Genomic DNA, 11,835 nt, shown 5'->3' with positions numbered 1-11,835 from the left:
TGACAAATTAATTTTCAAAAGCACAATCAGGCCATAAAAACTGAAGAACTGGAGTTGTAGCATGTCAAAATGCATTTGTAAAGCATTTGCAATGTTCATACTGGACCACGTGACGTTTTGGGAAAACACACACCCAAAAAAAAAAACATTCAAAGAATATTCAAAGCACTAATTCAAAGAAGAACTGTGCTATATTTATCTTTTGGCCTGACGAGTCCAAATCGGAACACTATGTCACTGTGCACATTGTGGCTCTAATGAACCCATTAGTGCCAGTGATGGTGCATTAGATCAGAAAAAACACTAATCTAGTCGAGAGACCGATGTGTCAAATATTATGTCATATGTCGACACTTTCTCTGTGCAACTCCTCCTATGGAGAAAACAAGGGCATTTGCCTCTGATTGGATTGTCTACCATAAAATGATCAGGGTGGGGATTTGCAGGTTAAGAAAGCTTATGGGGTTTAATGTCATGACGTCACTTTAATTAGCGGCCACTTTCATCCCTTCAGCCTGTAAGCCACTATTCTGTGGCAGCCTGTCGGAGAAGACCAGCGGCTCTCAGAGTTGGTGATCTCTACACTAGAGGATGTACCTGTGTAAAGGAGAACACCACTGAGATCCTTTCATTTTGACATCCCACAAGTAATGAATCTGTGAGAGGAACGTCCAGAGAAGCACACTTGAAAATGGCAGACAAGGATAGTGTGGAAAAGTACTTGGAGAATAACCCCCAGTTCGCCAAAGAGTATTTCGATAAGAAGGTCAGATGTGAGGCCATCGCCGCTGCTTTTGCAGAGACCATAGACATCAAAGACGGGGCCTCGTTCAAAGATGTCAGCCAAATCCAGGAGGCCAACATCATCTTTGACATGGTCAAAGAATTGCAGTCACAGACGGTTATAGAAAAGTCCTTGCACAAGGTCCTGCAGAGGATATGTTTGCTGGTGAACGCTGACCGCTGCAGCTATTTCGTTTGCAGAGCGAGAAACGGGATCCCTGAGCTTGCTACCTGTCTCTTTGATGTTACCCCTACCTCGAAATATGAGGTGAACCTGGTCAACCCTCAGTCCGAAATTGTGTTCCCTACTGACATTGGCATAGTTGGGCAAATAGCAACTATGAAAAAGCCAGCTAATATTCCGGATGTGAAACAGGTGAGTAAAGGAAGATTTTTTTCTTCTTGTCTAGTATCTGTATGTTCTGTTATATAAGTGTTTTCTATGTAACATACACTGTAAAAAGAGAGGGGTTTTACCAAGAGGAGGTTTTTCCACCTGATCTAACCCTAATGATTGATTCAGACTTATTAAATTCTATATTATAATAAATTAACGGTTGATTCAGTCATATGAAATAACATTAAATTAAATAAAAGGTTGATTCAGTCATATGCAATTATATATTAAATAAAAGGTTGAGTCATTCATATTAAATAATATTTGTCACTCAAATAAAACGAGTTATTTTAGATGTTACCACATAAAGCTATTTTTTTTAGGTTAACTGACAATTCATATTTTTTTCAGTCTTTTTCAACCTTTAGAACAGGTAGAAATGGCTCCTTAAGGTAAACATTGCATAATTTCACCTTTTACAGTATCCCATAAACACCTAACATGCATGTCACACATGTTAGTTTTACAAAGGCTTCTTAGGCTGTTCTGTTACCTGGAAGTCAACTATTAGTTTGATGCAGGATTAAACTTTTTTCGTCTCATGGTCATGGAGACGGGCCATCTGACCTTTAACCTCCTGCAGAAAAGTGGCTTATTTCTCTAGCTTGCCAGACATAGCTTTTATTTAGCATGAGACAAGTGACAAATCAGCACCTGCAGAAAATGAATCATACTTTCTGTGGAAGAGAGCATTACTAGTTATATGCTATATGCTAAGGCTGCAGTAATAATTCTGAATTAAATTATATCACATTACAATGTAATTACACAATGGTTGAGTTATTACTGTGTAATTAACTGTAATAAAATATAATTTGTGTAAAACCATAATGTCTTATCATATATTTTTAGTTAGAAATTTTTTTGTTGTTGTCTTTATAATACTTAATTACCTGAACTAAACTACAAAACTACTAAACCAAAAAAGAAACTAGAAAACAACAAACTCATTTTACATTAATCTGCATGTGTATATGGTCTTTAGTCTATTCTGTAAATAGTATGATAAGTGTAAATTTAGGCAGAATGAATCACAGTAACTAGAGAACAAATCCAAACATAGAAGAAATCCTTATTGAAAGTGATATTATATATACTTTAGCTCTCCTAATCAATGATTGTAGTCTTTATTTTTGCTGTGAAAAAGTGCTTTACTTGGTAATAACTGCTGTAATAACAGCAGTTACAATGTCTCATAAAGCAGCACGAACAACTAAAAATTGCTACATATGACAAAATTAATAATTGAAATTTTGATGCTTCATTGATGTATGACCATACATGTGTTTGTGGCTGGGCGGAGGGCGGGGCCGGGTCGTGATTATACACACCCGGTCCCTTATCAGGCTAATTAAGCCTCCGAGAGGGATAAAGGCCAATTGCGGGCGGTGGTGTGGGAGAGAGAGATCATTTACTGACATGTCCGTTATGTGTGTGTTTTTGTCTTTTGTTTAAGTTTAATCATTAAAAGATTATTTATATTGACAAGCCGGTTCTCGCCTCCTCCTTTCCATTGAACTCCTTTACACTGGTGCCGAAATCCGGGAAGGAGGAGACCTCAACACTGCTGACCTCCCAGGTTTCGGCACTAGTGTAAAGCAATTTAGATGGAAAGGACGAGGCGAGAACCGGCTTGGCAATGTAAATAATATTTTAACTATAAACTTAAACAATAGACAACAACACACACACATAACGGCCATGTCCGTAAACGGTCTCTCTCTCCCGCACCACCGTCGGCAATCGGCCTTTACCCCTCTCAGAGGCTTAATTAGCCTGATAAGGGACCGGGTGTGTATAATCACGACCCGGCCCTGCCCTCCACCCTGCCACAGTGTTCTATATATACATATACTATATTATATACAATATATACACCACTATATCTATCTATCTATCTGTCTGTCTGTCTGTCTGTCTGTCTATCTGTCTGTCTGTCTGTCTGTCTGTCTATCTATCTATATATATACTGTCAAGAGCTGTTGCAATACTACAGCAACTGTAGTTCATAATTCATATGTGTAATTGTATAATTATTCTTATTTTTGGCAAATATTTTTTTAAATATGTGAATATGCAAATAAACCAGTTGCACAAAAATAATAAAGCCATTGGTGAATTTATTTGTAGAAAACAATCATGATCACTACATATGATTTGTGTTGTTTATAATCATGGAACGGTTGGATTGAATGGACAATTTCCTTTGTTGTTTCTTAGAATTCCCGATTCAGTGACTTTGTGGACAAACAGACAGGATACACCACTAAAAACCTACTGACTGCCCCCCTCATGAATGGAAAAGATCCACTTGGTGTGGTTATGGCGCTAAACAAAGTCGATGGAAATGAATTCACCAAAGTAGATGAAGACGTGAGTATTAATAAATTAAGTAAACGTAAATGTAAAAAAACCGAATATGTAAACAAAGAAAATAAAATAAATGTATAAGATGTATCAGAAATGTTTAAGATTCTGAAAAAGAAAATTGGTTACAAAACAAATGAACAAAGGTGTTACATTTACCTTGGTAACGTTTTTGCACGAAAGGTCAAATTTCCACAAAATGCTTTTTGAAACATTCTCAAAATGATGCTGAATAACATGGATCAGCTGTTTTGCACAAAGTTGTGGATTTCATAGCATGGACATACCAAATACTATTTACTATAGACCTTTGGACACCAAAATGTAAAGATATTAATTATCATTAAGTAAAATGTTTGCTTTTGTTGCCTGTTTTAAGCTCTTCAACAAGTACATCACTTTTGCCACTGCCATCGCTCTACAGCAACATACTACATACATGTATAACGTGGAATCAAGAAGAAGCCAGGTAATGCTTCAGACTAAACACCTTGATGTTTGACTTTCAATTCAAAGTGTGTTTTCTTATAGAAACAATGCTAATTGTCCCATTGCTGCCACAGGTTCTTCTATGGTCTGCCAGCAAAGTGTTTGAAGAGTTGACAGATATTGAGCGACAGTTTCACAAGGCCCTGTACACCGTGAGAATCTACCTCCAGTGTGAGAGGTACTCTGTTGGCCTCCTGGACATGACCAAAGAAAAGGTTTGTGGCATGTGGTGGCCATTGATCAGTATCTGCAAGGGCGTAGATTCCGGGTGGGATGGGGGTAGGTAACCCCTCAAAAATCAAATCAAGCAAGTACAACCCCCCAATGTTCAAGCCAAATCTACACCCTTGAGTATGTGTAATTTGTCATCTTTCCAAAGCGGTTCATTAAAACGCTCGTCTTTGCGCCGATTGTTTAGGAGTTCTACGATGAGTGGCCGATTAAACTGGGAGATGTGGAGCCGTACAAAGGCCCAAAGACACCTGATGGCAGGGTAAGCATCCTCTCACAAATTCATATTTCTTTGTTAAATGAGCCAGTATCGGTGACTAGTAATTTGATTTATTTCTGTGTGCTCCTCACAGGAAATCATCTTCTACAAGATCATTGATTATCTTCTAGAAGGCAAAGAGGAGATCAAAGTCATACCGTAAGCATTTGTTAAATATCTATTAAAAGAATAGTTGCCAAAAATTACATTCCTATTATGAAAATGGAGGATCATGCATTCTAACCACACATACACAAAATGGCACAAAGTATGAACACCCCCTTCTAATAAACCGTTTGGCTAGGCCCCTGTGAAGATGTATCTAAAGCTATTGCATACAAAGATATTCTAGAGAATTGTGTGATTTAAATTTTATGGCAATATAGCTCAAAATACATGCTACCTGAAATTACTACAGAGTGTATTTTAATAACTTTGCTATGATTAGCACAGCATGTGCTCAATGACGCGAGCAATAATTTTATGTGCAACATCTCTCCTCGTTAGCTCAAGCTCCACTCTTCACCATAATGGTAACCCCCGAAACTCCCACATAACAGAAACTCTTCTGAATCTCAACACAACAAAACATTAAACACTAATAAGTATCCCCTTTAAATTCATCTTGCACAAAAACACATAAAATAACACTTAATTTGAACATTTACTCTCCCTATCGAAATCCCCTGCCCAGTTTCATCAATGTTACTGTAAATTAAGTATTCGTGTAATCCCAAATCAAATGGAAATTTTACAAATTGAAATGGATAGAACAGAATGATATCAAGTTGTGACAAAATTGCTTTAATTTTATTTAATTAAGTAAATCTAACAAGCAGCAATCTTTTTTTTGAGTCATTTTAGGGAAGGCCCTTTTCTGTTCCAGCTTGACAATTGCACAAAGTGGGATCCATAAAGATATTATTATTTAGTCTGGCATTGAAAAACTTGACAGGCCTGCCCAAACCCCAGACCTGAATACCTTTGGGGTTGAACAAATAATCTAGTGGAGAGGAAGCTGTTAGGGAGAAGCAACTCCCTATTAATGCCAGTATTAATGCATTGTGTTTGGGTTTCCTCATACTTTTGGGAATATACTTTACTAGCATGCCAGCCTCTCTCATTTTGGGAATATCACTGCTTTCAGGACTCCTCCTATAGATCACTGGGCACTTGTTAGCGGCCTTCCCACCTACGTGGCTGAAAACGGCTTTGTAAGTCCAAATCATTTTCTTCAATATGTAGTTAAACTACTAATGAATTCCATAATCAAATAATAGAGAAAGCTAGTGTGGCGTGCATGGTGTATTGGTTAAAAGCTCAAAAGGTTGCTGCTTTGAGTTGCCACCATTATGCCCTTTAGCGAGATACCACAAGAGATAGTTCACCCAAAAATGAACATTCTGCCATTATTAACTCACCCTGTTGTTGTTTTAAGCCTATATGAAATTTCTTTCTTCCATGGAACACAAAAGGAGATGTAGAATGGTGGCCACAATAACCATTCACTTTCATTGAATGGAAAAAAGAACTGAAGCTGTCATTCTGCCAAACATGTCCAGTATTCCACTGAAGAAAGTTGGTAACAACATCAGAAATTGACAGAACAACAAGACAGAATTTTCATTTATAAGTGAATTATTCTTGTAATCTAAGGTTACTCAAGACGATTTTAATAAGTACACTACCAGTTGCTTTAGATTTAAAAAAGAAAGTATTCTGAACTTACTTATTTTACTTACGGTGGTATTTTCTGCATATTTTGATTATTAAATCAAAATGTTTCTTTTTTTTTTTTTTTTTTTGCAGATTTGTAACATGATGAATGTTGCTGCTGATGATTACTTTACATTCCAGGTAAACTATCCCAGTTAACATCCTTTTTAAATCTTATTTTATGATATAACTGGCTGGAATACACATGATTTTGGCCAGTTCTAACAGACCATTTATGTTTATTGTCAAGGCGACCGCCTATACAACGTTTATTTATTTTAATCATTATTAATTTTTGTTCTGCAGAACTATTCACTTTGTTACCAGTTGTAGATTGTTAATGAACCCGCTTCAACTTTTCAGAAAGAAGCTGTGGATGAGTCAGGGTTCATCATCAAGAATGTCCTGTCCCTACCTATTGTCAATAAGAAAGAAGAAATTGTGGGTATTGCTACTTTCTTCAACCGAAAAGATGGCAAACCATTCGATGAGCAGGATGAACAAATTACTGAAGTAAGTCCTTAGAAACACTCACGCAAAACATTGCCATTCTCCTTCAGAGAATTATATAAATAGAGCAATAATTAGAATACAATAATACCAAATAAACTATCTCATACTAAAATAAAAAATGCAATTGAAGACATCCCAAGTCAATACAATTATATCAGATTATATAAATACATAATACATTGCACAGACCCATTGTAACTGTCATGGAGGGAGGGAGGGGGGCATTACAAATCACTAATTGCTCAACCATTCATTTGATTATTGGGTAGGATGTATCCCCATCAATGTCCATGGTGGTTACGATCCTGATTATCTTCCTCTTAACTCCATTCATCTGAAATACATTGCTTTCCAACTTTTTCTTCAGGCTCTTACACAGTTTCTAGGATGGTCTGTACTGAATTGTGACACATATGACAGACTGAATCGAATGGAGTGGAAGAAAGATATTGCACAGGAAATGGTCTTGTACCAGACCAAAGCCACCCCAGCTGAGGTCCAACAGATTCTGGTGAGCTTATTATATTTGTGAGCTTATATTTCAAAGGATCTTATATTTGATGAAACTACAGTCTGTTTAACTGTGCTGACACACATATTTTTGTCTTGTTAGAATACAAAGGAGAAGTTCGATCAAAACCCTGAGGACTGTGATCAGAAAGAAATGTACAAACTCTTGGTATGATTGTTTCCTCTATACCAAATATTTGAAAGTGAGCTTTTGTCTGCTTTACCAAACTGATGATACTATTGCTAATTCAGCTGCCATCTGTTTCATACTTGTATTTTAAAACAGAGAGCCACTATTCCAGAGGCCAAAGAAGTCGATCTGCTAGAGTTTAGTTTTAGTGACTTTCCTCTTTCTGAGGTAGACCTTATAAAGTGTGGAATCCGCTGCTTCTTTGAACTTGGAGTTGTGGAGAAGTTCAAAGTGCCAGCAGAGGTGAGAATGAGCTTCTCTTGTTGCAAAATACATGAACACAATATAAGGCTTATTGTACAAGTAACACTTAATTTACTATTGCTAGATCAAATGGTAAAACAACTTGAGCCTACGCATCAAGTATTACTGGACCTGCATGTTTAAAGCCATAGAGATTTTAGGACATGTATTTAATACCATAGTGTTTCTTGTAATTTTCTGGCTGGAGAACATGTACTTTAATGCTACCTGCACCTACACCAGGTCCTGACCAGATGGATGTACACAGTACGAAAAGGCTACAGAGACATCACTTACCATAACTGGAGGCATGGGTTTAATGTGGGCCAGACCATGTTCTGCCTTCTGCAAGTGAGTTTTTAACAACAAGAAGAATGGCAAAATCGTGCAAAACCACCAAGGAGGTCATCTTTTTAATAGAGTTAATGACGTTTGCTTGTCCAACAGACTGGAAGGCTGAGAAAATACTACTCAGACCTTGATGCCTTTGCAATGGTAGCGGCTGCGTTCTGTCACGATATTGACCACAGGGGTACCAACAATCTCTACCAGACAAAGTAATTTATTGTATTTTTAAACAACTAATATTTCCACTAACAACAACAACAACAAAAAAACATTAAAGACATTTTGTTTGGGACTTGTTTACGACCCTCCTACGATTCCATTGTAGGAGTGGATCACCTCTGGCCAAGCTTCATGGCTCCTCCATCTTGGAAAGGCACCATCTTGAATACAGCAAAACTCTCATGGCAGAAGAGGTTTGCTATCTCACAAAATATTAAAAAAATGTAATGGTGCAATGTTCTAAAATTAATCAATCCAACATCTTGTTTTTTTTGTTCCTCTACAGAATGTTAACATTTTCCAAAGTCTGCAGAAACGCCAGTTTGAAACAGTGCAGCACTTACATGATGTCTGCATCATTGCTACAGATCTAGCCTTGTATTTCAAGTAAGCGATCCAGAACATGTCTTGAACATATCACCTGCTGGCCATGATGGTACGTAGCTGGTAGTTGGAACATGTGAGATTATCTTGGACTAGGCAACAAACCAGCCATCCCCTGGTCAAACTAGCTTCATGTGGTCATGATGGTTGGTTGATCAGCTTGGGCCAGCTAATTAACAGCTTAGATCAGATAAAAGCCAGCTGCCATGTTACGAAACACAGCTACCGTCTTAACTCTTCCTTGGTCTTGAGAAACTTTCTGACCGATTTTGAACCATTTTAAATATTGGTGTAAATGACTTGCAAGACCAAGAAAGGGTGAAGTTGGAGTTTCAAGTAAAGTTGTATTGATGATGATTCTAATTTTCTACTAATCCAGAAAAAGAACAATGTTCCAGAAGATCGTTGACGCCACCGAACCAATGAGTGATGAGAAGGAAGCCATTGCCTATGTGGCCAACAACCCCATAAGAAAGGAAATCATTATGTAAGCATTACTTTTCTACAGAACCTAGCTCCATTGAGAATTAAATTAATTGAGGGTTCGAATACCTTTTTTGATCTGTTTTGTTTCATTCCAAACAGGGCAATGATGATGACTGGTTGTGATTTGTCTGCCATTACCAAGCCATGGGAAGTCCAGAGCAAAGTAGGTGCAAGTTTGGTCATCAACAGTCTTAGCCAGCACTAGGTTAGAATATAGTCCATGGGATATAGTTGACCTCTATCTAAAGGTGTTCTTTTCTGAAGGTGGCTCTTATGGTGGCAGCTGAATTTTGGGAACAGGGAGATCTGGAGCGGACTGTACTAGACCAGCAACCCATTGTGAGTTTGTAAAGATAAACTTTTTCCTTGCGGTACACCATTATTCATGTTAGAAATGTCCTTCCTAACTGGAAGTTGCACTGTAAGAACAATAATGTGTGCCCAAAATAAGAATGGCTTGCTTATCTCACTTTAATTTTGTATCACTGCTCAGCCCATGATGGACAGAAACAAGTCAGCTGAACTTCCGAAGATGCAGTGTGGTTTCATTGACTTTGTGTGCTCATTTGTGTATAAGGTAAATTTAGGTTTATCATATTTTGTTTTTTGTTTACAACTCCCATTAAAAGCAGAAAATTGGGCAATTGTCCACAATAGCCTCCTTGTGGAATGTCATCACAACATTGCTATTTTGTTCTGACAGGGAATGATGGATTGGTGGGCTTGTGAAGGCTTGCACTAACAGAGGCCTTTTTTCTCATGCAGGAATTTTCAAGATTCCACAAGGAGATCACCCCCATGTTTGATGGACTGAACAACAACAGGGTCCACTGGAAGGAGCTGGCTGATATTTACCAAGCTAAAGTAGACGCTTTGGAGAATGAACGAAAGAAACTAGAAGAGGCAGAGGCTAAAAAATGTATGTAGGACACATAAGCTATGTTTTTTTTAATATTTGGGACCTGATTTGTCCCGTATTTGTAAACGGACGTTGAAATCAAGGGGTATGGCGACCCCTGCACGTCACAACTGGAGGGGATATCCCTTATTTTTTTACTTTGAAGATGGCAACCCTAGGTGTAGCTGATCTCTCAGCATGGTCAAGATGGTGTTTTAGCAGGGATGATTTACATCATATGACGATTAGCTTGCTAATTTACTGTTTCATGTTATGCTAGCAGCAGATTTGAATGTATTTGAAACATTCCATGATAAAACTGACATGATGATGTTTGGGCAAACCTTTGCTAAACTCAAACGACCTCATAGCCTTGGTGCACTGCATGGCCTACTATAGTAACTCTATTTTCTCTTTCACTCTGTTTTTTCTTTTCTACACTGAAGCACCTGGTGGAGAAGGTGGAGAAGGAAAGTCAAAAACCTGCACCATTTTTTAAACATTATCCATCAGAAATCCAGATCCAAAGAAGTCTGGGCTGGCTGGCAAACATGGAGGTGAAATGTGCTCCTTTGATCATATGTTTTCACCAGATTCCTTCTTTCTCTGCTTCTGTCTCAATTCCATGGATGTACCTTCTCCAAGTGAACACGCAGGCATTCACCAGTAATGGAAGAACTGTACATGGTTTCTCTTTCTGAAGGGGTGCCAGCCTAGAGAACCAGCTTATCTTGACCATATAGACAATTTCTTGCTCATTCCTAATATTTCATTTCACTTTGACTGTACCATTAACATCTATCAACGGTGGAGGAAGTATGCCATGTGCAACTATTACATTTGCCACAATATAGTAGCCAAACACAACCCTACATGTTATAATGTTCTGTAGTTAAGTCAGAGCTTATTTTGAGTGTGTTTTTCAAATCCCTAACACTTGATTATTTGTCTCTCAAGACTTTTGATGTCCTTTAAACTGGAAAAGATGAAGAATTAGAACATTAAGCAACTTTTCCTAATCTATCAACAATCTTTAACAAATTCTGGAATCAAGTTTTGTTTAGCTTCTCTGTAAAATCATAGAAGCTTTTAATTGAATTTACTTATTTTTAAGAAATTCATCCCCACTTAGACTACTCATTTTTTTTATCAGTTGATTTCTTTAAAGTTCAAGGATCAACTTACTTGAATATGAGCTTTTACGAGCTGTGGTGGGTTAGCAAGCGCTTTGTAATGAAATGTTTAAAGGGTAGATCATGGCACTGCCAAGGCTAACATCTCTTGACTGCAAGAGTTACTACTTGTTGCAACTGCTTTTTGCATCTGTATTTTGATGGGAATGACACAGGACTTTTGAATCCTTCAAAGATACTTTTTATTCTTGAAAGAAGATGAAGCTGAGAAGGCTACACAACAATGTGGCTAATTCTGTGTATTTGGTGCTGTGGAGAAAATTTATGATCAGAACTTTGATGTTTGTTCTTTAATCATTTATTCACACCTAAGCTTACATCAAACATAGTTTTCAGACATAATTAATTAATGAAAATATAACATTGAGCATAATTAATTTACTAGGATATCAACTGATTATATAGAGGTATTTGTTTATACCAAACATTTGAATTAAAGTATTGTATTGTGTGTATGTATGACAAGGCGATAGGGAACAACCAGTACTTGAGCATGTGTAAACCTCTAAGAAGATTGGATTGAACTGAGTTTGATGAGGGGGAGGCAGCTCCTGAGACTCACTCAGATTTAATCTTTAAATACCATGCTTATTTAAAGCAGACTACTGG

The 11,835-nt window shown here is 37.5% G+C and overlaps 1 protein-coding gene across 1 annotated transcript; it reads left to right on the top strand.

Annotated features, from left to right (window-relative positions):
- The first annotated feature begins 548 nt into the window (after window positions 1-548).
- On the top strand, window positions 549-11,628 carry LOC127626513 (cone cGMP-specific 3',5'-cyclic phosphodiesterase subunit alpha'-like). Its single transcript, XM_052102345.1, has 22 exons — window positions 549-1,159; window positions 3,401-3,553; window positions 3,927-4,016; window positions 4,111-4,251; window positions 4,455-4,529; window positions 4,621-4,685; window positions 5,674-5,740; window positions 6,336-6,383; window positions 6,606-6,755; window positions 7,123-7,266; window positions 7,369-7,434; window positions 7,552-7,698; window positions 7,942-8,049; window positions 8,146-8,255; window positions 8,372-8,459; window positions 8,552-8,652; window positions 9,029-9,136; window positions 9,235-9,298; window positions 9,400-9,474; window positions 9,629-9,712; window positions 9,901-10,054; window positions 10,480-11,628. Exons 1-22 carry the CDS (start codon window positions 692-694, stop codon window positions 10,530-10,532), a joined length of 2,559 nt encoding a protein of 852 aa, XP_051958305.1. The 5' UTR covers window positions 549-691; the 3' UTR covers window positions 10,533-11,628.
- Window positions 11,629-11,835: the final 207 nt, after the last annotated feature.

This window comes from Xyrauchen texanus, chromosome 33 (genome assembly GCF_025860055.1).
Source record: "Xyrauchen texanus isolate HMW12.3.18 chromosome 33, RBS_HiC_50CHRs, whole genome shotgun sequence".
Classification (NCBI taxonomy): Eukaryota; Metazoa; Chordata; class Actinopteri; order Cypriniformes; family Catostomidae; genus Xyrauchen; species Xyrauchen texanus.
The sequence above is the reverse complement of the archived record's forward strand: the minus strand, read 5'-3'. Positions and strand labels throughout refer to the sequence as shown.

What these genes read in the sequence shown, in the direction of transcription:
- LOC127626513 (XM_052102345.1), top strand. Translation starts at nt 692, where the DNA reads ATGGCAGACAAGGATAGTGTGGAAAAGTACTTGGAGAATAACCCCCAG. An exon ending in GAGGAGATCAAAGTCATACC is followed by an intron (nt 4,686 to 5,673) that starts GTAAGCATTTGT and finishes CACTGCTTTCAG; the next exon opens with GACTCCTCCTATAGATCACT. An exon ending in TGTGCTCATTTGTGTATAAG is followed by an intron (nt 9,713 to 9,900) that starts GTAAATTTAGGT and finishes TTTCTCATGCAG; the next exon opens with GAATTTTCAAGATTCCACAA.